We start from the raw sequence: 24,614 nt of genomic DNA, 5'->3' as shown, positions 1-24,614 counted from the left end.
ACACACACTAATCATACAAAGGTCAGTGTGGAGATCATGACCATATCGCTCTGCACGTGTGTGTGTGTGTGTGTGTGTGTGTGTGAGAGAGAGAGAGAGAAGGGGCTGCTGTTGGTGTGTGAAAATGTTGGAAGGATCTTATCTTCTCTAAACGTCCCTGTGGAGCATAGAGAACTCGCATGCGCTCTCTTTCACATTCACTCTCTCTCTTTTTGTCTCTTTCTAGCTCCCTCTTTCATTCTGTCTCTCTTGCAATCTCTCTCTTAAATCCTACTCCCTTTCTCTCACAGTCTCACTCACTCTTTCTTTCTTGATCTCTCACAATCTCTCGCAATCGGTCTCTCTCTCACAATCTTCCTTTCCTGCGCTTTCTCTCTCTCTCTCTCTCTCTCTCTCTCTCTCTCACGCTGATGTGTGTAGCCCAGATGTTTCTGGTCCTCGCCTCTAATCAGCTAATGGGGGTCTACCCAAAAAGCCCCTGAGCTCCCTCTGTTCCACTGTTCCACTCGGCTCTGTTTTGTGTTGATCTGTTGTCCAGCGAGTTGTTAAGGCTCTATTCACTGCTCTGCAGGGCAGCAGAAGTGATGTAAAGCTGTCTGTGTAATTGCTGCCCCATGGGTTGCAGCTCCTCAGGCCAGCGCTTAGGCATTTAAGCCCACGGCCGACGCCCGCTCTGCGACTGCGTGCGAATGAACAGGCCCTGTTTGATATCATCTGAAAAGACCTTATTCATGCCGGGATACAAAAGGCAGAAGACCAGTCGATATCCAACTTCCCTGAGGCCTTCCTCCAATCAGGCCGCCTCCGTCACTTGCCCACTGGGCTTTTGTCTTCCAGCAGGCCCCTGTGGTCTCCGTCAAACTCTCGTCCATTGTGGGGATGTTGTGTCAGAATTCCAACAGGATGAGATCACAAGACATGACATTTGAAGGCCTTGTCTTGTCCTCAAGACTTGGGCTCTTTTTCTTTGAAGGCCTGAGTTCAGTGATTTTCATATTGGTTTGGATGCAATGGTGGCTTGCGGGGAGGGGCTATTTACAGTACTGTTCAAAAGTAAAAACTAACAAAATAAATCTGTAGACCCAGGCAAGCCTGCTATTCTTATTTTGCCATCTTAACAGTGACTTTCTTACCACTGCTCCACCTGTCAAACCAGCAGCTCCTGGGCTTCTCTTCAGTCCAGTTCAGTCTTCTGATGCTGTTGTGGGTATGAGTCCTGTCCTTTAGTTTCCTCTAGTTTAAGTCTTCCAGTGGTGTAGGAAACTGTACTCACCACACTGGCTTTATTTGTAATTTCTCTAAAGGACAAAAGACCTACACTTATATTTAATTTAGTTATAATGGTCTATCTGTCTGAAGTGTCATTTTCTGAACATTATCATAGCAATAAATACTGTGTTAGAGAGTCCAGTAACACAGTATGGCTGTGACCAAAATGGATCGCTACCCCCTCATTACTGTTGCACTATATAGGGAAGGACTGTAGTTTGTGTCACTAGTGGTGCTACAAACACATTAATTTGGGCACTTCATCATCATCATCATCATCATCATCATGTGTCAGTGCCGGTCACATACAGGAGAGCTTATTCGGGTTGTTTACTAAACTTGAAGTGCTTAAATATCAATAAAATGTTCTAAGACTATATTGGTAGTGTATGTGGACAGTGGGGCTCAACGGTTAGAGCACCGGGCTATTGATGACAGGGTTGTGGGTTCGATACCCAGGCCCGGCAAGCTGCCACTGTTGGGCTCTTGAGCAAGGCCCTTCACCCTCTCTGCTCCCTGGGCCCCGCAGCGATGGCTGTCCACCGGTCTGGGCACGTGCTCACTGTCACGGTGTGTTTTATTGCTAGTGTGTTTGTGTGTGTGTTCACTGCACGGATGGGTTAAAGGCAGAGGCCAAATTAGTGTCCAACACTACTGGTCAATGTGGTTGTCCTGTCTTGGACTACTTGGAACTATTTTATGTTAATGATTACATGGTTCTGTTTGTTTTGACAGTCATTTTCAAGCGTGGTTCATATTTATATACAGCACTCCAATCCCTACCTGAAATGGCATGAAGCTTTAAAGGAAACATCAGAATACAATATTCTGAATTATGCGATTTTGCTAAATCCACACTGCAATCTCACGCTCGCGTTCTGTATGAAAGCAAAAAGGGCAGAAAATCAATAGCCCCGTTAGACAGACGGAGCTGTTTGAGACAGGACAATTTAAATAAACCTACTACTGACAATTTTATGCCACTTTAATTGGTTCATGGTGGGGGGGAGGGGGCTGGATTTTGAGATGATTAAAGAAAAAAATCTGAATTTCTGTGATCAGGTCAAGACAAAAGTAAATGGAGTCAGGAGAGTGAAATTAACCTCTGTGACGCGAGGGGGCTGGAGGCTCTCCTTCCCCCCTCTGTCTCATTATGTACTTGAATATTTGATGTTATGGCTGCATGAAATAGGATTTGACTGGTTCATTATTCAGATGATATGCACACATTCATGGCAGGTGTTGGTCTTTTGGAGTAATCGGGGGGACTCGGTGGCTCGGTCTCGCTCCACACTGTATGATCATGAAGCTATGTGTGGAAAATTAGCATTGGATGAAATGGGCTTTATTGCCATTTTATTTTCTCCCAGGTCTGTGTAGATAACCTGAGATCTGCTTCCTCCTTTTTTCATAATTTTTTTGCTTAAATATTGAATAGTCTGGCTTAGATTTGCTTTGTATAATTTCTATCGTAAACAGCAGTAATTAAGTGTAACATGCTCAAACATTTGGTGAATTTTAGCCTCACCGACCAACAGAAGTATACAGACAGCTTAGTGTAAACTACACACTAAAAAGTCCAACTCTCAGAATCGATCCCGCAGAGTTTTAACTGGTTCAGGCTAGCTGCCTTCCCCCGGACTGGTTTTATCAGTCCAATGTGAAACAAGTAATTAGATATCTTGCTAATTTAGTTTAAAGCCTTCAGCAGAGAGACAACAACAAATCCTTTTGACAGACTTCTGTTAAATAAAGCACTACACTGGCTGGCGATGTTGCATCTGCGATTGGTTGTTTAGTATGTCTGTTAAATACCTGGTCCGGCCTACAGTGCAGTGCAGTCTTGTGCAACCTGCAGTGGAACTGAATATATGTAGCTTTTTATATTATTAATGTACTTTGGGCTTTGTGTTAAACAGAGAACAGAGAAGCTCATTTCTGGACTTTAATACTGCCTGTACTGGACACAGTACCATACCCACCCACTGCTGTACTTCAAGCATTGTGGATCCAACTAGTGCATTTTGCTACTCCGGGAGTAAGTTGGTAATCTGTACTGGATACTACTATAAATCTGAAACAACATTTTTATTTTTGTACTGAATTCATTAAAACTCATTTTTCAGTCTGATACATGTTAATGATCCTTGTTTTGGTTTGTGCCTCATGCAAAATGCAGTCCGGGCTGACATACTAATTATTTCAGTGTTTTAGGGTTGATGGTCAGGGCCAAGCTGCTGTAGGTGCTGTAGGTGAACGTGTGTAAATGTGTTTTACTTTCATGACGTCACAAAAACAATAAACTGGCAGCTCAATAGAGGGATTTGTGCATTTTGAAACTTTAACTGTGTTTGCATATTACAGGATTATTTTTCCTAAAAGTCAGAAAAGTCAGGAAAAGGACATGGATATTCCAGAATATAAGCCCTTTCCCTTTTAGGTCAACAGCCCTGAATGCTTGATGCTTTGCTAAGATGTAGCTAAGTCAGCATGGGGCCTTTACTCAGTATTAGTGTATTTGTGAAACAGCAAGCTGGCCAGTAATTAAAAAAACTTGTGCTTGGTGCCACCCAATAGGCCAGTGTGTTAGTCACCTCAGTTATAGAAATCTAGTTGCTAAATAAACAGCTTTGGAACGTAGCCAGTATTTTGTTCTACTTTTGATACTTTGCTGAAATGAATCACAAACTTTCCCCCTGCTTGTACTGGATGTGTGTCTGTAACAACGCTGATGTGAACACTGGTTCAGTGGTTCTGTGGGAAGGGGTCCTGCAGTCACGCTTCATCTCAAGCACAGCGGTGCCCGTAGTGCTAGCTGCAGTCAGCAGGACGCCGCATCTGGAAAACAGTGTTGCAGCCTGCGCATCCGAGTTACGGAGTTACTGCTATTATTATTATTATTTTCTTTCCAGCCGATCGTTGCTCTTGTGCTGTCAGCCTGAATAAGCTGAAGAATACCTCCACTTCCTATCTGCTGAAGGTATTAGCCGGTCACAAGGCCAGATATGACATCAGAACATTGCGCATCAGTACCAGTGCAGTAGAAGTGTGTCTTTGTAATAGTAAAAGTGTGTGTCGGGCCATCAGCTGATTTACAGCATGGTGTTCATATCAGCCAGTCGGTGTTACGATTTGATGGCGTGTAAGCTTGAGCTACCTGAGGACACAGATACCATTTTTCTACATTGCCTTATAGACAGTGGAACTAAAAGTGGGGTTTTGTCTATACAGGACATTCACAGTTGAGAAACGGCGTCATTATGCTGCTGCTTCATTAAAGCAGCATTATGAGAGAATTGGCATTTTGTGCTCCTGGGCTTCCCCTACAGTCGGGAGGTGGAATTCACGCCCTGAGCCACCATGAAAGATACAGAACAGAACAGTCACTGAAAGTGAAGGAATCATGTTGACCGAGGTGCTATAGTTTTACACAAATATGACACTGGTCATGAGTTGTGAGCATTGTCCTGTCCTGCATACTTACCTGGCAAGTGTGACACCATGAGGTGTCACAAAGGTGGTTCGCCCAGATTGAGGCTCAGCCATTACGCTTGGGTTGCGCTGACCCTTGCGAATTGCCCACATGTGCGATGGGTTACATGCACAGGCCACCAATTCCACCTGTGTTCAATACAAGTGGTGAATATGGGTGTGTCTGTCTTTGACTTTGTCTTTGCTTCAGCAGAGTTACATAGTACAGTAGCAATGTGCCGATCCTGGAGTAGCAATGACGGCGACGCTAGTCTTCCTTTTACAGTGGAGCATCACAGTGATGGTAATTTCTATTAGTCGCAAGTTAATGAAGATGTAACACTGTGTTTATTATTCTTAGGAGGTAGTAATTAATGTTTTGGGGTATTTGAGATGAGAAAGATGTACATGTAACATGCCTTTAACTTGACATGTTGCAGTTTTGTGAATCTTTCAGCTTTAAGCCAAATGTCATGGCACATTTTGGGTTTTCCTTTCTCTAAAACTGGCAGCAAAATGCTTATAATATAGATAATTGAACTTTTTATTCAGAAGACCTGTCCAAACGTGTGCGCAAGACTGTACAGATTCTTGAGAGAGAGGGAAGTTTTAAGAGAGTCTTTCAGCATGCATTAGAGTCTTTCAGTCCTAGCATGCATTAGAATTTACTTTAACTGGCCAATATTTCAGGAAGTTAATTTAGGATTAGGGCATTTAGGATCCAGGCATATTTTAATCTAACAGAGGGTCCTATGGTGTCCCCATAAGCGGACATTACTCACACCCTGTCTGTCTATTTAGCCACTCCAGTTGCCCTTAGAGGAATCCCTAAAGTGATCTTATGGGCTGTTTCACTGCTTTATTAGCTGAAGTGAAGTTGATTATGAGTCCTTAGAGGGGCGAGGAAAAGAGTGCAGAGAAGAGTCTGCTTTGGGAGCAAGGCTTGCTGAGAAGTCCTTGCTACCGGATTTCATTTATGTTGTTTTCCCACAACATACAGTGCATCCCAAAAATTTAGAAATTTCCATTCCACTTTCATCTGCTACACAAACTGTGCTAATAGCTCACTAGTGTTATGAGCAGGTATGCAGTGGCTTTGAGGTGCTTAGATAAGTTAGATGAGATGTTTCTTCCTTTTGTTCTGAACACTCTGTGGCACCATACTGGCTTTGTCCCTGAATATCCAACTCAAATGGAGTTAAGGAGTAATAACTGGAATTTTGGGAGAAGGACCAGGCGCTATAAAACCATTCCTCTCCCTTCACGTTCTCATGACGAAAACTTGCACCCCACCACCACCCCTGCTCCTCCTGATGATCAAATTATACTCAACCTCTACCTGGCAAGGGGGGTCTGCCTTCGAGTTCCATCCGCTCGGAGCCCCCCAGAACTCCAGCCCAAATTTCTCGAGTTCTCCCTCCTTGCCTCAGCCAGCGTGGTCCACACTTGCAAATTGTTGCAAATTGTATGGGGCAGTGGTGGCTCAGCGGTTAGAGCGCCGGGCTATTGATAACAGGGTTGTGGGTTCGATACCTGGGCTTGGCAAGCTGCCACTGTTGGGCCCTTGAGCAAGGCCCTTCACCCTCTCTGCTCCCCGGGCGCTGGAGTTGGCTGCCCACCGCTCTGGGTGTGTGTGTACTCACTGCCCCTCGTTCACTAGTGTGTGTGTGTGAGTGTGTGTTCACTACCTCAGATGGGTTAAATGCGGAGGACACATTTCGCTGTACACTGTACAGTGACAAATACATGCACCTTTACCTTTACCTTTACCTTTTGTTCTTGTGACATCCTTAGTTCAGAGTGTGAGCTGCAGTACACATTTAAAGAAGGAACTGATGTACGTGTAATTTGTTATGTTCACTTTAGGTATGCCATTAATGTCTTAGAGACGATACTATACCCAAAAAAAAAACACCCAGCTCCAGCCTGTGAAGTACACTGTGTGTGTGTGCGCGCATAAGGAATTGAGTGTTGATGCACCTGATTCTCCTAAAGAAGCACTTGATAATGACAAGACTGCAGGGAAAACTGAAACTGCAGTACAGATGCAGTACAAGCCTGGAGTGGGGAAATGCCAGACTAAGGAACGGTGTATTTTTGATGAGGAGGCACCAGTCTGGTTCATCGTCCTATATTAAGTCTTCAGCGACACTGCCGCTTCCCGCTTTAAAAAGCTGTCTTACAGGGACAGAATCTAAGCGCGAACAATTCCTGCATGCTCTGCTATCTCGAGTGTCTGAGGGTTTATGTTTCTTTTTCCCCCTCTTGGCTGTGACAGGTTTGAGGCTGCTCAGAAATCTAGGCAGCCGGCAGAAGCCAAGGGCTGACAGAAAGAGCTTCTAATCCAGTCAGCAGGCCGAGCGCTGATAAATGGCTCTAGCGTTCACGGGGTGCTGAGCTGGGCTCCTGCAGAAGCTAAGCGCTGACCCCCCGCCCCCTAATTCAGCTCCAGCCTCAGGCACGTCATTGCCTCCGCCACCGCCATGCCATTAGCTATGCAAAGCGATAGGGCGACTTTAATTTCAGGAAAATTAAACATTTAAACAAAGTGGACTTCCTAGAGCGGAACTCCAGGCAGAAATGAATATAAAAATGAAGCCTGGATTAAAATGTTTCAGCGCTTGATAGGAGAGGGTAGATTTCTTTTGTGTGTAGCAGCTCAGCAATATCTAAACATCTAGGATTTACAGGTCCTTCCAGAGGCTTGCCATCTCTTTTGAGAACCTCCTGGTTGCTCCGATTTGATAATCATGAAGCTTTGATGTAGTGGTGGATGACAAGTTATCGTTGTCAAGTTATGTTGCAAACCTGACTCAGTCATGAAGATTTCTCATCTGTAACATCCAGAGAATTCAAACGTTTCTCTCTGCCAAGGCGCTCATCCAGTCCCTCATTATTTCAAAAGTTGGCTACTGCAACTCCCTCCTGGCTGGTTTTCCTATGTGTGCCATCAGGCCCTTGCAATTGATCCAGAACAGGGCGGCACGACTTGTCTTCAGGGTTGAGCTATGTAACTCCGCTGCTGGCTTCATTTACATTTAGCATTTAGCAGACGCTCTTATCCAGAGCGACTTACAAACGTGCTTCATTGTTTCTTAAAAATGGTGGGCCTCTTCATTGTACTTAAAAATATCCATTTTTGTATAGACTAGGACCCAAAAGATACCTCTAAGCTTAGACACTACAACATACAAATGTCAGTATGGAGACCACAATACTCAATACTACACTTCGCCCAAGGACTCTTTGAAGAGATGGGTCTTCAGTTTGTGCTTGAAGTTCTGGTGAAGTTCATTTCACCACCTCTGTGCCAGGACAGAAAAAAGTCTGGACGCCTGTCTTCCGTGAATCTTAAAGGATCCCGGGTCAAGCCGAGCTGTACTTGAAGGTAGATGGGCTCTTGGTACAGATCAGCTTCTGACCATTGCCATCAAGTACGGAGGGGCTGGTCCATTCTTGGCTTTGTAGGCCAAAGTCAGGGTTTTGAATCTGATGCAGGCAGCAGCTACAGAAAGCTGCTGAAGAGAACGCAGCAGAGGAGTTACGTAGCTGAAGTTGTAGCTGCCCATCAGATTTAACGCCCTGACACATTCTTGGCCTACAGAGCCAAGAAAGGACCAGCCCCTCCATACCTGATGGCAAAGGTCAAAAGCCAATCTGTACCAGGAGCTGTTCAAGCTTTAAGTACGATCCAGTTTGACCCACTATCCTTTAAGCATCTAGACCTTTCTTTGTACTGGCACTGAGGTGATGGAATATACTTCCCCTGGATGTCCAACCAGCAGAATCACTAGTCTTTTTAGAGCAATTAATCTGCATTAATCTTATTAAATTAAACTTATTAAAGGCTTGCAAGGGCACTTATTTAGGCAGCATCTGGCAATCTGTCAGCTTGAGGTATATTTTGGGTTGGTTTATTCAAACTGGCTAGGGATCTTTTCTGAGTGAAGCTTTTAAGTACCTCTGAATATGAACATCTGCTGACTGCCATGAATGTTTTTGTGGAGTTTAATAAACTTCAGAGAAGAGACCAGTACTGCACCATTATCATGCATCCCTGATCACAGAGGGCCACAATGGGCCACAGTGGGCCAACAGTCACTTTTGTATATTTGTTAGTTTTTTTGTTTTTCTAAGGCCTGCCAATCCTACTGAAATCTGCCTCATTGAATCCAGGTGATTTATAGCCCTGATGCAAGGCGATGACCTTCTAGTCATCTCAAAATACATCTTTCAATCTCTTTCCGTGATGAAGAGCACATGGTTCTCTAGCTCTCCAGTCATCCATGCTGAAGCTTCCCCCTTTTATAAACCCATATGGAATGCCTTTGGTACTGACCCCTGGCCATCCATAGCGTAGCAGTCCATTCAAGGACATCCAAGCTCTCGTTTTTTCCACACTCCACTGACAAGGAGATAAATGGACTGGTAGGATTGTGCCGCTCTCTCCTGATTAAGGCCTATATCTTCTTTTATAGGGGTCTTTGCTTTATCCTTCTACTGTATGGATCTTGCATCTTCATACTTTTCCGATACTAAGGATTCTGGATGAATACAAAGTACCATGGCAATGCTTGGTGTGTAGTGTGGGAGCTGCTCCTGATCTATTGGGAAATGGGGAGGGGGGGGGGCAATCATTTGTAAAACACAACTCTTCACACCTCTGCTCAGAAGAAGATATGCACAAATTAGGGATAGTGTTTTGAGTTGTGCTCTGGTGGAATCTTCTGTCAGAGAATTTGGCCGTTCTGTGGTAGAGTGTGCTTGTTTCTACCTGTGATTGAAGATTGTTTAAATTTGGTAGATGTATTGAAGGCGTACAGCAGGTTTCAGCCGTGGCTTGGGTTTTTAGTACCTTATATCTTGCATCATTACAAATGTGTCAGAAATTAAGCAATAATCCAAAGACAATCCCTGTATTATGGACATAGTTCATATCAGGAGTGTACAGTGTAATTACATGCTATTCGGCTGTGACTTGGATGCAGAGGTAATAAACAGAAACTCAAAAAAGCAGTGTTTCTCAGCCCTGGGCCTGGTGACACCCTGCCCTGTCCATTTGTGGCATTCCCTTTTCCCAACACACCTTTTTCAACTAATCGGTTCATTTACCATAAGTTCTTTCAGAGTTGCTGTGGGTGTGTTTAACCACTAAACCACTAAATGTGCAGGGCAGGGTGCCTCCAGGACAATATACGCATAGATGGTAAGTCCTAAATGTCCGTAAACAGATTCAAATGTATTTGAGGGGAGTTTTTTCACTATGGGTCTTGTCAAGCAGCTTTAGAGAGATCAACAATCCTGCAGGTCAGAAGGTAGAGGTAGATTTGAAGTGCAAACAGTATTAAACCATCAATATACAGTCCTTAGGCAGTTCAGTACGTTGCAAGTGAGGTGAGCATTAGCAGTCTAATGTTCCAACTTTAAAGGGCAACGTGCGTATGGTCCCATGAGTAAGTTGTGCAGATCAGGATCTAGACCAGCAACTGTGGTGTGTTTGTTTATGTTCTTGTGTGCGTTTAACAGCTTGCGGGTCAAAACTGTTCTTGAGTCTGGTAGTTGTGGCCAAGTTCCAGAAAGTTCCTGGATGTTCACCACCCTCTGGTAGCAGTGCTGCCGTACCAGACCATAAGGCAGGCAGCTTGTGAATGGCTTGTGGAGCTGTAGAAGTTGCAAAGTAGCTGTTGTGGCAGTTTGACTCTCTGCAGTCTTGGTTTTGCCATCATGCTGTGTTTTTGGACCTGTGTGGCATGTGGTGAGGAACCAGGTGAGATCATTGGTTACGTAAACACCAAGAAACTTAAAGCTGCTTACCTTTTCCACCAATTGCCCCTTCGATGGACAATTGTATGTGCAGTTGTTTCCTCCTTCTACATTTACATTTACATTTATGGTATTTAGCTGATGCTCTTATCCAGAGCGACTTACAAGGTCACTCATATTACAGAGGTGGGTCAGTGTAGTGTCAGGAGTCTTGCCCAAGGACTCTTATTGGTGTAGCGCAGCATAGTCACCCAGACCGGGAATCGAACCCCAGTCTCCCACATGGTGTAGTAGCTCAGTGGAAGGTAGTGGTGTTATCTGTTGCGCCACACCAACCACAACAAAATCCTTCTAATGGTCAACAATCAACTTATTGAGTTTGCTGACAATGAAAGAGGGAGAGACCCTCATCTTTGTGGATGTTGTTGACAGTAGATGTCGTCTGCAAACTTTTGCAGTTGTGTTTGTGCTGTGTTTGTCAAGTCGTAAGTGTACAGTGTGAAAATCATAGGTGGCAGAGTGTGAAGGGGGAGATGTGTGATTGCCCATGTTAACAGACTAGGGTCTGCTGGTAAAGAAGTCCATAATCCAGTTGCAGAGTAAATTATCGATTCCAAGAGGATTGAGTTTTGAGGCCAGTCTGGAGGGGATGGTGCTTGTGAAGGCACAGCTGAAGTCAATGAACAGCTTTCTGACCGGTCTTTGTTCAGTGTGCATTGCAAGGGAGACCATATCTCTAGTAGATCGTCTTGCACAGTAGGCCAACAAATGAGTTTCCAGTGGGCTAATGAGGCTGGTTCTAATATGAACCATGATTAATTTAGAAGCACTTCATCACTATGGGTGACAGAACAATAAGTCCCTGGTCATTTAGGCATGTGTTGATGGTTTTCTTTAGGACAGTGATGATGGTTGTGGCTTTAATGCAGGTGGAGATGGTAATCTGTCCCAGGAAAAGAGTTGAAGATGTCTCTGAAGGAGGCAGCCAGTTCGTTGACACATGCTTTCATGATTTCGTCCTGGAATACCATCTGGGCCCACCACTTCTCGAGTTGAGACCCTCATCAGTTTTCCCTTCTTCATCTGTAGTCAGTATGAGTGCTGCCTTCTCTGTGGAGGGCAGCAGAGCAATGGTGGTAGGCTGAGCCTGAGCAGTAGCCTCAAAGCATGCATAGAAAATGTTCTGGGAAGAGGTGGGTGTTTGTGGTCGTTGAGTTACTGAATTCTTCTAGTGAGTAATTGCTTGGATGCTTTGCTACATGCGTCTGGGATCTGAGTTGGAGTTGAAGTAGGCTGCAATCTCTGTGCTGTGCTTGTTTATGCAGCCCTATTGCCAGTCTTTAGGTTGCGCCTGGCAGCTTTCAGTTCCTTGCTGTTGCCAGATTTGAAGGCTCTATCTCATGCTTTCAGCAGACTGCAGACTTCACTGTTCATCCAGGGTTTTGTGGTTTGGAAGTGTGTGAATTTGCTTTGTGACAGATATTGCATTTTCATTTCCATCAAACAGGGAGACTGTAGAGCTGCAGTGTTTAGAAGATGGCCTCTGGATTTCAACCCAGAGCAGGTGCAGGAGGTGGGCCTAGAGGCACTCAAAGTGGTGAAGCTGGGGAGCATCTAGAGCATCTTTTCAAACAAACAATGTAAAAGACAACAGTCCAACAGAATCAGTGCTTAGGCTCTCCAAGGACCTATAGGTGAGATGGATGGGTCCCTTCAGCTTACACACGCCCAGTTCAGCCTAAATGCTTTACTTCCACATTGTGTAAAAACAACAAATAGACATTAGTCTGTGAACTGTTATCCAGTCAACCTTTGAACTACTCCAGACAATTTGCTTTGTGTTGGTAGTTGTAGCGATTTGTAGAACCATGGTCCGTGGTCTGTGACTCAACCTAACAACTGTATCTGAGGTCTTCCTGGGAACATTCCAATTCTTTGTCATAAGATGCTGTTTGGTTGCTTTAGCGGTATGTTTTTGGTCATTATCCATCTGTACAATGAAGTGTCAAAGTGTATGGTAGAGAGTATAGCTCTGTAAACTTCAGAATTCCTCCTGTTACTTCTATCAGCAGACACATCATCAATAAACACCAGTGGCCCAGTTCCATAGGCAGCTATACATGCCTATTCCAGAACAGTCCCTCCACCATGTTTGACAGGTGATGTGTTGTGCTTCGGATCATGAACGCTTTCATTCCTCCTAAAAAAGAAAAAGATATTTTTGTCAGATCTGGGCAGGCTATTTATATTCAGAACCTTTCAGGTTAGAAGTGTTTGCAATGTACATTAAACTCACTGTCTTTAGTTTCATTAAGGCATTTCATAATTTTAGACTTTGACAATGGTGCGTCTACATCCTCTAGAGCGTTCTTGACTTGACTACATGTTGTCAAGGGTTCTTTCACCAAGCGAGGAATCCTAAGTTTCTGCTACCTCTTTGATTTCTTTGAGGGTTTTTTTTTCCCTAGCCTAATGATGTCCTTCTTCACTTGCATCTCTACTTGCATACTAATTCTCAGCTGTAAATTCACTCAAAAGTGAAGTTTGATTGAGTTTTGAGTATTGTGTCACTTTTGCAGAAGTAAGTGAATTTCTTTTAATCAGCTTTTAGTTGGAGGGAATGAAGCTCTTTCTCAGTTTGAGAGCACGATGACAGACCTGATCGTTCACGTCAAAACTTGGATAGGCTTTCCCTCCTTGGGCGCTTTTCTCAGCCACACTCAATTATGCCTCGTCTTCCGACAACGTGACCAATCTATGGCACCTTGCAGTCTTCATTACTTGTCAAGAGAACCTCAGCAAGAGTGCTGCATAGATTCATAGAAGCATCCTTCAGTCTCCAGCCAACTGACCCTCTAAGGCTGCGCAAATGTCTCCCTTTGCTGCAGAAGAAACATTAAATAGCAGATTGGTTCAGCTCTGAATCCGATGACTTGCTTTACTGCAGTTGGGGGCTGCACTGTATGGCATTTAATTATATAGCAAATAGGAATGTCCCGACCCGGACACCTGCTCATCCAACATTTCTTCCTTTTCTGGAGTAGCCCTCCCTATTCTTTTAATGAGGCTTTTTCATTGCATTCAGCTACGAGAGCATTAGTGGTTTGGTACAGATGTTGAATGGTTAGTGCTGGATCAGAACTGCTACTTTAAGTCATGCTCATCTCGAGCAGTCCAGAGTAAGCAGTTCCACAACTCCACAGCCCAATGCTGAGGGGCTTTATGCCACTTCTGGGCATTGGGCATGGTGACCTTAGTCTCCAGAAAACCCCTTCCCCATCAGCAGTGCCTTTTAATAGAAATTACTGCAAGTGTGTGTTTAGCAATAAATGCACTGTAAAGCAGCAAAATTTAGTAATTAGTGGCTATATATAATTACAGATATATAATTTATTCATATGATCCAACACATGAGAATAATGCAGTCAGAATCATCATGGCAGTCTTTTAGCTTACCCCTTTATTGTTTGTCCAATGCATTTTATTTATATTAATAATTTCATTTATATTAAAAACATCTCATGAACCTGGCTTATAACTCACTCATGTTTAGCAGGCTGAGGATTCCTTAAAGGATGCACTCACTTGTGTTTGCCGCTGTTAGTACTCAGATAGCTTTTACTGCTTCACATCAATGCCATTGTGTGTCATACTGTAACTCACTCACTCATGATTAGCCAGCTAAGAAAGTCTCCACAAGAGGGCACTTTTAGTGATTGAGATTTTATATTTCATAAAACAACAAACAACAAAGGGATAGGGGGCAAAGAAATCACACGTAAGAGACATGGGCAGTTACAATGATCATAGGTACAACATCACAACATTTAAATGAGGGATGAAATGTCCATATTCAACATATTCACACATTGCAGGAAATCCATAATTTGCCATGTTTCAACAGTCATATGCTTAGCATGGTTAAGTTGCACAGCCATGCATTCAGGTTTTGCTATGTTGAGTAAGCTAACAACCCAGAACGATTTCAAGCGAAGTCCAGGGGCAATCCAGTTTTGTAGGATTGCCTTTTTAGCTGCAGTAAATCCAGAAAACAATAGTTTACTCTGTGAAACCCTTAACCCTATATGGGAGTTGTCATTCACACAAGACACAAACATGGGTCATAATTATATTCAATTTCCAGTAAATCAGACTTCACTGAATTGACATACTTCCAATTTTTTTCAACCGAGGGATATTCCTAGAACTTATGTAAAAATGTATCAGGAGCAGTGTTGGTACATATATGACAATAATGGGTAGTTTCATTTTAAATCTCCTATATGGTGTCAGGTATGCCCTATAAATAACCTTAAAATGAATAAGCTGATGTGTTCATTTTTTGGATTTTCTGTTAAGATCACAAGAGGGCACTTTTGATATTCAGCTAGCCTTTGGTTGATCACCCTCAATGGCAGAGTGTCATTCTGTAACTAATAACTAATGTACCTCTACAAGACTGCACCATTAGTACTTAGTTAGCTTTTAGTGCTTCACATCAGTGACACAGTGTGTCATACCGTAACTCACTCACGCGTGATTAGCCAGCTAAGAGAGTCTCCACAAGAGGGCACTATTAGTACTACAGCTTTTGGTGCTTTGCATAATTTACACAGTGTGTCATGCTGTAACTTGGCCAGCTAAGAGCCACAAGAGAGGTGCATGTAGAGCTCAGAAAGCATCTGATGCATCACATCAATAATCTTTTCAATAGATTAACATGTGTATTGCATTTGAAAAGTGGCTGAGCACAATTAGAATGTTGCTTTTGTCAATTTCCAACAGGAATACTGGGCTCATATCTCCTCTTTAGAGTTGTTTTGATTGGCAGGTATCTCCTCTTTACCTCTATCTTTCGTTCCATCATTTTCTCTAGTCCTTTTCCTTCATTTCCTTCTTTCTGTAGTTCTTTCTGTCTCTCAGTCCTCTGGGTTCGCTCACACCAGCTCTGCCGAGTTGGCGGAAGGGGCCGTTAACTCTCTCCGGCTCTGCCCTCAGTACAGAGCGCCTTTGTTTACTCTGCCCACTGCCTCTCCCCACCCAGTATGCATTTTCTCTCAGCACTTTTTTGAAGGTACATTTCTTAATAGTGACAACCAAGGTGTCCTCATCCTGCTAGAGTGGTCATTGTTCCCGCTCAATTGGCAGACTTCATAAAGATGCTACAAAGGGTGCTTTTAAGTGATGCCATAGAAGAACCATTTTTAGTGCTGTAAACCTTGTAAAGAAGCGAGTTTAAGAAGTGAGTGCAAAGGTTATTTACCAGTATAAAGGTTCTTCACACCCACACCTCTTTAACAAAAGTGGTTCTTCTCAAAGAACCCTTTGCGGCACCTTTATTAGTATAAAGAATGAGTGCTTTCAAACACTGTATAAATACGTTGCTCCACTTCACTTCAGTGGGAAAGAAATGCGCAATCAGTCACCCTCAGGACAAATAGACTGCAAGATGCATCGGGAGATGAATTAGCCCGTCTCATCTGCGCCGACCTTCTCCAAGCTGGAATTAATTTCTCAGAAAGATTGCAAAGCTATCACTGGGCGAGTGGGTGGGGTTCAATGAGGCCACCTAAACAGGCACGAAGACATCAACCAAAGTCAGAGTTTATTGGCAAGCAGTGCCCTGCATCAGTTTCTTCTGCATCAGACCCCGCCCCCCTCCATAATGACAGCAGATTTGTAGAGAGGACACGGCAGTGCAGTATTTTAATAAATACTTCTTCTAGAATGAGAGACTTCATTAACGTTCCTAGAACTGTTTCCTCTGTATTTGCAACCTGACCATTACAGATGCTAAACTGCTGTGAATCAGGAGAGAGAAGCTGGTTAGCATTGTCAGAGAGGGCATGTCTTCACCCTTCCAGTGTCGGGAGCATTACATGTGATTGGGGGAGAGTACAAACAAGTGGGTTGTTGGCCATCTAAAATTAGGGAGGACAGTTAGGTAAAATAATAATAATAAAAAAAATAGAGTTAATGGTATGGTAATGTAATGCATGCCCATCATTGGCATGTTTGACCTGTGGCTGTTTCCTTGCATTGATTCTAAGTAAGGGGTCATATTGCCCTTCCTGGCCTACAGATTGCCACACATTTACATGGCCTTGTATTCATGTTTTGTATTCATTTAAGAAATGTACACTTGCTATGAACCAGTTCTACACAATGTTAGCAGTCGACTCTTTTGGGAGACTTGCTTCAGACTGGCAAGATTTTCATCGCTTGTCTTTGTTTTGTTTTGAAGACAAGATCTCAGTGGAGCTCCCTGCATTGTTTTGAAAGGCGCCAACAGCCAAGTGTTGGTTCTCGATCGATCACCAGTTCTGTGGTTTGAAAATCAGACAGATTTATCAGTCTCTCAAAAGACTATGTTTACTCCAGAGAGTGATGCGGAGCTGTATTTCACTGAGCAGCATCAAGACACTGTGGTTCTTCAAAAAAGCTTCTTCACAGTGGGGTACACACTACACAGTAGTGTCTGCAGAGTGTCCACCGCAGTCATTTTGGAACTTTTGGAACACTGGTGTTTGTTCGCAAAATGTGTTGCCGAGATACACCGCCCTGCCTTTTTAATCTCTGTTTGTCAAAGCAGTTTGTTTAACAAGCTTAACCATTCAGAACGAATTTGTTGAATTTTGGCGACCCTTGCAGTCCACTGAGACCCTGCTGAGGGCTGCGTCCCAAGCATTTAAAAAGCAAAATTGCTTTTTTTCTTTTCTTTTTTTTATTATTATTATTATTTTTCAGGGTCTGTTGATGTTGATGTTGCACAGCGCTGATGGGCTGATTAGATTGATCAGCAGATCCTGTAATGAGAAAGTTATGAGGATACTGTTTAATCTACAAGCAGGAGTCATAACATGATACATTGATAACGCTCCTACAGCCTCCCTCTACATGATTATGGTGTAGCCGTTATTGCTCTGAGACGAGGATGAGAACGTAACAGATGAGCTCTCCATGGGTATCGGTCATTGGAAGGCAGTTGCATGGAAAGCCATTTGTTGGCAGAATTTGCTTCTGGGCAAAGAAGCTTTGTTTTTCTGTTTTGTGGAAAGTCTGGACAGACATGGTCTTTCATCAGAAACACGGATAGTTGTTTAGTATCTTCAAAATAAAGGTGCTAAGAAGGGTTCTTTTAAGTGATGCCATAGAATTAACGTTTTTACATATAGAAATGATATATAATATATAAACTATTTCTCTGTAGTGCTAATCAAGGTCCAGTAGCCCAGATTTGTAGATTTTCTGTATTTTGTGAATGTTCATATCTGCCTTTTATCAGCAGATGCACATGATCGGCCATAATGATTAAAATCAGCTGTCTGATATTGTGTAGATCACTTTCGTACTTCCGGACAACTCTGACTCATTAAGGCATAGACTCCACAAGACACAGCCAGCATGAACTGTTTCAGCTGTTGGAGCTGCAGTAGCTCTTCTGTGGAATCGGACAAGATGGGCTAGCTCTCATCCCTTGCCTCAGTGAGCCTTGGGCTCTCATGGCCCTGTTGCCTGATTACCGGTTGTTCTTCCGTGGAGCACTTTTGGTAGATACTTACCACTTGAATACCAAGAACACCCCAGACCAAGACCTGCCTGATGTTTTAGAGATGCTCTGACTCTGACTTTGTGGAACCAAAAATGGTTCTTATATGTATTGATGCAGCAATTGCAATTTTATTGGACAATGTTGTTTCTTATCTAAGAATTATAAATGACAGCTCACAGAATCTGCTGTGTGTGTATAATATATTATTATTAATATTAATAAAGGTGTGAAATGTGATTGACACAAAATCTGTTACATGAAACTGATCCATTCCGGTCACCGTCCGATTGTAGAACAGTGCATCTCTACTTTTGTGGCATTGACCTTGACATTGACAGTTAACCTACCCAAAATGTCCTTTTCAAATAACCTAAATCTGGAAGAGGCTATAATTTACAGTGGGAACATCAAACCCATAGAGCATTGGAGTGTTTGTTTTATGTACTATATCATTTGGGACAAAATCTGAGTAAATGTAGCTCAGGAAATACCCAGAGAGTGTGTGAGCTCATTGGTATCCTTGTCCTAAAATTCTCAAGAGAGGTGTGCCTGTTTCTTAACGAGTTGGAAAAGACCCAAACGACAGGAAAACAAACTGTAAAAGTGGAAATGCTTCAAAGCAGGGCTCTTTTTAAAGGGTTTGTCTCTTCAATTTCAGAGAGGTAATGAGAGCAAGGAGACTTATGCACTGGGATGCACTGATGTAAGGATTGTGGGCCAAGGCTGATATCTGATATTTTTCATGTACATTATCTAACACTGATGGCTATATACATAAATACTCTATATGACCATATGTTTGTGGACACCCCTGCTAACAAATACGTTCAGCTACTTTAAGTTGCACCCATTGCGGATGCGGCTAGAGAAGTACTGCAAATAGAATAGGACCCCTTAATGCCAGGTGTGGGCTAGAGGGGTGTATGTGCAAGATGTTGAATTTTGAGCTACCCAGCATTACAGGATAGATGTAGAATTGTGAAGAATAATATTTGAGGAATTGTATCTCCATAATGTTCGACTGAAGTGCCTTGACCTTTAAAAGGCCTACGTCACCGTCCATCAGGGACGCTGAAAATGATTAACCTAAAACCTCACATCCTGCACCCTCCAGTGGTCCCCTCCATTTACATCTGTACATACACACCCATATAAATATCACATACACCTCAAGTGAAATTTCTCTCCCTCTTCTTCACCTCCTCCTGTACCACCAGGATCTCCTCCTCCTCTTTCAGTGCAGGTGCTGACGTGATGCTGATGGAGGAGAGCACTCCTCCATGGCTGGCTGACTCCTCCATGTCTGCTTTTCACTATACAATCAAATCATGTCCCGCCCACAGCCATTTCTGCCGGCATGTTCTATTCCACGTCCCATTATGGAGGAGAAATGCGCTCTGATTTCCGATTCACCTTTTAATGACCGAGAAACGGAGGCTGGAGACGTAATTAGACTGTGTTGCAGGTTAAATACTGGAGCTCATCACCACTGCAGCTTGAATAAAAGCCACTTATGTGGTGTTGTTTAAGGGTTTGGTTTTAGTTTTTTTATTTCCTTATTATTAAACTTTTTATTTATTTAATTTATTTATTATCCATTTTCTCCCCAATTTTAATCGCCGATTACCCAACCTATACATATTCTCCCCCATCACATGCAATGCTTAGGCAGCATCATCGGGCAACCAACACTCTCTGAGGAAAGCGCACCAGCGCCGGCCAGCATTGCACTGGAGTGACATGGGGAGAAAGGGCCGGCCTGGAGAGAGCAAGGAATTGTGTTCTCTCTGGACCCCGGCTGCTGATGGCAAGCAGCATGACTGGGATTCGTCATAGTGACGGCACCTTGTTCCACTGGACCACTCTGGGCTTTTCCTTATAATACTTTTTTAATTTAATTATTTATGAATGATGTTTTAGTTCCAAGTGTGTACTGTATAAAATGTCTGATTATCAGCTCAGCCTCTACATATGAATATTTAACATTTTTATTTTAATTGAACTATTTCTCTGTAGTGCTAATTCAGGTCCAGTAGCCCAGATTTGTAGATTTTCTGTATTTTGTGAATGTTCATATCGGCCTTTTTATCAGCAGATGCACATGATCGGCCATAATAATTAAAATCAGCTGTCTGATATTGTGTAGATCCCTGTCATACTACCAAACAACTCATTAAGGCATAGACTCCACAAGACACAGCCAGCATGAACTGTTTCAGCTGTTGGAGCTGCAGTAGCTCTTCTGTGGAATCGGACTAGATGGGCTAGCTCTCGTCCCTTGCCTCAGTGAGCCTTGGGCTCTCATGGCCCTGTTGCCTGTTCACCGGTTGTTCTTCCTTGGAGCACTTTTGGTAGATACTTACCACTTGAATACCAAGAACACCCCAGACCAAGACCTGCCTGATGTTTTGGAGATGCTCTGACTCGTCGTCTAGCCATTACAGTTTGGTTCATGTCAGTGTGGCTCAGATTTGTATGCTTGTCCTTGGTATGCAATGCCTGAGCATTCTGCTCTTCTAGAGCTCAGTTAATTGTCGTTATGCAAAAACCTTGTATGTCCAAAATCCAGTTTTTACTTTACAGGAGAAGAAAAAGATCTTCTTAACTTTCAGTTGAAGTCAGTGTAGAAAGATTTTATTCAATGTAATTTTTTCGAGCATTTCTATTGGTCCATTCATCCTTATGTTTTAACACAATGTAAAAACCTGCCACATTCAAAAATGGCAAAATGTAAATACAGGGTTTTTGCATGACCGTGACATAATATTGATTTATCAATTGTAATCTCTAATCTGTCCAATACCTGCTCATCTGATCTTATAGCACATTCCTATTCCCCAGTATTTAAGCCTGCTTGCTTTCTGAGATGCTTGATATTTCCTGGTAGATCCAGCGTTCCTTATGGTGAAGATTAGCTTTCACATGCCCGGGAGGTAGTCTGTCACCTTCAGAATAACAGCACCACAATTTTACAGCACTTAGTCCTGCTTCCGTTCATCTGAGCAGAAGATGCTTCTCTTCAGACCAGATCAGGCCGCCTGTGCTGCCTTTGCTTTTCACTGTCTTTGTTTGAAAGTGTGCTGTAATCACCACGCTTCACTCAGCCCCATACAGTCAAAGCAGGGGCAGCTGCTTGTTATCTTAGGTGGTGTTGTCATGGAAACATGGACCCCTTTGCATGCCCCAGGGCTTTTTTTTTTTTTTTTTTTTTTTTTTTTTAAGGGGGTAACGTAATCACAGCAGTTTCTGTGCACCTGAGTGAAGGCCTGTGGGCTGAGGAGAAGCTGGGAGGTATCAGAGGTTCAGTGGTGTCTGTAGCGATGCGCTGTCTCTTATCTCCACTGTGGAAAAAGCATCAGGCCTGCGGTTCCATACAGAACCATCACTGCAACAGATACCACCTGATAACGTGATGTCTTACTGCACTGGAAGATTATCACACACACAGATCTGTCTCTACAGTCCTCACAAACCTGCAGACTAGAGAGCACGCTCTCGCACGCTCTCGCACGCTCTCGCACGCTCTCTCTCTTTCTGTGTAATATATACATGTATTGGATTCTCTCCCTTTCTCAGTTGCTCTGTCTCTGTAGGTCTCTCAATCTCTATATCTCAGTGTTTCTTCTCCAGTCTCTTTTGTGCACTCTCTCATTCCATTTTTCCATTGCGCTCTCTCTCTCTCTCTCTCTCTCTCTCACTCTCTCTCGCTCATGCTGTCTATCAAATTCAAATAGCTTTATTGGCATTAAGTGTAAATAACAACAAAGCAAGTAATAATACTAAAAAATAATATTACTAATAATATTGATACAGAACATGAAAAATAGAAAGAAATATGAATCAATGATACCAGATAACATTAGAGTTACAGTATGATGCATATACTGTATTTACAGAGAGTCCATAAAGGATTATGATTAATATATTTACAGTAGCATGGGACTCTCCTCTCTCAGGGTGTGGCAGCTATGTACATATTCAGCTGACAGCTGAACACACTGGAACTTTTCCTAAATACACACTTGGCTGATCCTCCTCCTTCAGAGAGGGATGGTAGTTGGAGTGGAGGAGCTGCTGTTTAAGGTGTGTGTATTCAGAGCATGAGGAGAGAAAATGCTCCTCTGTTTCTATCTGTCCAGAGCTGCAGTGACCACACACTCGCTCTTCCCTGGGCTTTCAGGTCTTGTTCTTGCGCCCCTTTTCTCTCTGCAGGCTGTGGATGCTTTTTTTTCTGCAATGGTCTGAGTGTGTATTCTCTATGTAGTGATCTGTAACATTCTAAGTTATTAATGGAGAAAATTTCACGAACCCAGTTGATGATGTACTGTAAATGCTGTGTTTTGGCGATCATTTTAAGCTGTGTGTGAGAGGGTGTAGTGTGAGGGTGATGTTTTTCTTTAAGGTGTCTGAGGGGGTCTGTGTCTGGATGTGTGCAGATGTTGAGGTACGCTATTTGTGGTGGTGTGAATCTGGGGGGGGGGGTTGGGGAGAGGTGGGAGTGGAATTTTAGAGAGAGACCTTTCTATCTTTTTCTCTTTATGTCTCTTGCTCATGCTATCTGTCTTTCTCTCTGTGCTCTCTCTCTCTCGCTCTCTCTCTCTCTCTCTCTCTCTCTCTCTCTCTCTCTCTCTCTCTGTGTGTGCTCTGTGTGAAACTGACTGTGTGCACAGTGAAGCATCAAAGCCCCTAAGCGGAGCAGTGGAGGGGCATGGTGTCAGCTGTCAGCTCAGAAAGTCTGTGTGAGAGGCCTGCAGGGGGGAGGGGGGGGGTCGGCCTCTCTTTATATTTTCATAGAAACTTATTCGTCTTTTGCAGTTTCCATTTCCATCAGCTTACAGACGCTGATGAGACACACATATTAAACCAGCCCTGAAAATTCCTGAACATCTCTAAACTTCAGTAGTTCTGGAAACTTTAGGATATTTAGTATTTCACGACAGAACAATCAGTGTTGAAATGCTTCTCCTAAGGTGAAGAGAATTTAAGAGAATGGTGGTATTTTCACCTGCAGCTCTGTTACATCAGCTAACAGATGCTCACTCTGGCTGGCATCACTCTGAGTCATGTGGGGAGAGGGGGGCCCAACCTACCCACCCAGAGAGAGCAGCTATGCTGTCTTGGACTCCCAGCCACAGGTGTTAGCAGTCTCCCGACGATGGGGCGAACACCTAGACGGACGTACCGCTGAGATCTATTGTGATCCAATAGGAAATCATTAGTTAATTAATGAGATCAGCCTTTTTTTTTTAAATGCTAATACTTCTTATCAAACTGTCAAAACAACATCATGTTTATGATCAGTTTAGTCTCTGCAGCACCCCTTCTGGTTCAGCTCTGCTATAGGTGTGGATGGTGTCACTCTCCCACCTGATGTTAGTAAAGGTTGGCTGTGTAAAGAAACTGCCAGTCGAAGCAGAGTGTTAAATTTCACCACTGCAGTCCTGCTGGTTTCTGCTAGCTGATCTGTGTGGATTTAAGGGTTTGTTAGCATCAAGCTAACAGTGCTGAATAATCACTTTCTCACACTGCTTAGACACTCCAGATATCTGTATGCTGAGGTCGTCACGCCCACTCCATTTATCTGCCTCTGGTTAGTTTCTTTCTTTAATTCTGTGTGTGTGTGTGTGTGTGTGTGTGTGTGTGTGTGTGTGTGTGTGTGTGTGTGTGTGTGTGTGTGTGTGTGTGTGTGTGTGTGTGTGCACACTCATGCAGAGACTAAGAGAGATAATGCAGTTTGTAAAGGCATGCGTGCGTTTCATCAGCATTAGTGTAATGGTGTTAACAGGCTGCAGTTGGCGTTCTGCATAAATTAAAGGAAAAGGCAATGGAGCTATTTCAGTAAATGGAAAAATCAGACTTCTCTTAGCAACCAGACTGACTTTTGGATTTAGTAGTATCTAAGCTTAGAGGTATCTTTGGATCTTGGCTGATACAAACTAGCTAAGGGTCTTTTCTGAGTAAACAGTAAAGCACTTTCACAAGTCGCTCTGGAAAAGAGCGTCTGCTAAAGGCCTTAAATGTAAATGTAACTCGTCGCTCTGAGCGATGCGTCTTGTTTGCAGCAGAAATGTGTTTATCTGCTTCAGGCGAGAGGCCTTTTCCTCACAAGCCAACTCTCCAAGTGTGGCGCTCTATAGTGCTGTGAGCTAAGCACTACACACTGCGCTAATTACAGACTTTCAGCTCTCCATGCTTTACCCTTGACCACACATGTGCACTTCACACATCCATGTGTCCCTTTTACTCGCGTTCAGCCGGACATCAATGACCTGGAGGATTTAATTGAAAGTCACTCTCAAAAATATGTAGAAGGAAGGCAGCAGTTTGGGCCTAGTCAAAGTGTCTGTTAGTGTGAATAGCTAATCAATTTTTTTGTTTATTTTAATCTTTTACAAAAGATCAAATAAAAAAGGAAAGGGCCTAAAGCCAAAACCTGGGCACCCTGCATGGTCAGAAACCCCTTTAGCAGGCATCACAGCTTGTACACGCTTTTTTGCTGCAGCTAAGAGTCTTTCAGCTTGTGTTTGGGAGATTTTCACCCATCCGTCCTGCAAAAGGC

General features: G+C 43.3%; 1 protein-coding gene across 2 annotated transcripts in view; it reads left to right on the top strand.

The window, feature by feature from the left end:
• LOC140543723 (multiple epidermal growth factor-like domains protein 9) overlaps nucleotides 1-24,614 on the top strand; it is a 142,103-nt gene that overhangs the window by 67,245 nt on the left and 50,244 nt on the right. Inside the window, exon 3 of one of the 2 annotated variants that reach the window (XM_072666950.1) lies at nucleotides 23,589-23,645. The exons of the other annotated variant lie outside the window; for it this stretch is intronic. Within the exon in view, the coding sequence (XP_072523051.1) occupies nucleotides 23,589-23,645 (57 nt within the window). The remainder of the gene's footprint in view (nucleotides 1-23,588; nucleotides 23,646-24,614) is intronic. 2 annotated transcript variants of the gene reach the window in all.

The sequence above is a fragment of the Salminus brasiliensis genome, chromosome 1, assembly GCF_030463535.1.
Source record: "Salminus brasiliensis chromosome 1, fSalBra1.hap2, whole genome shotgun sequence".
Classification (NCBI taxonomy): domain Eukaryota; kingdom Metazoa; phylum Chordata; class Actinopteri; order Characiformes; family Bryconidae; genus Salminus; species Salminus brasiliensis.
This window is presented reverse-complemented; position numbering and strand designations above follow the sequence as displayed.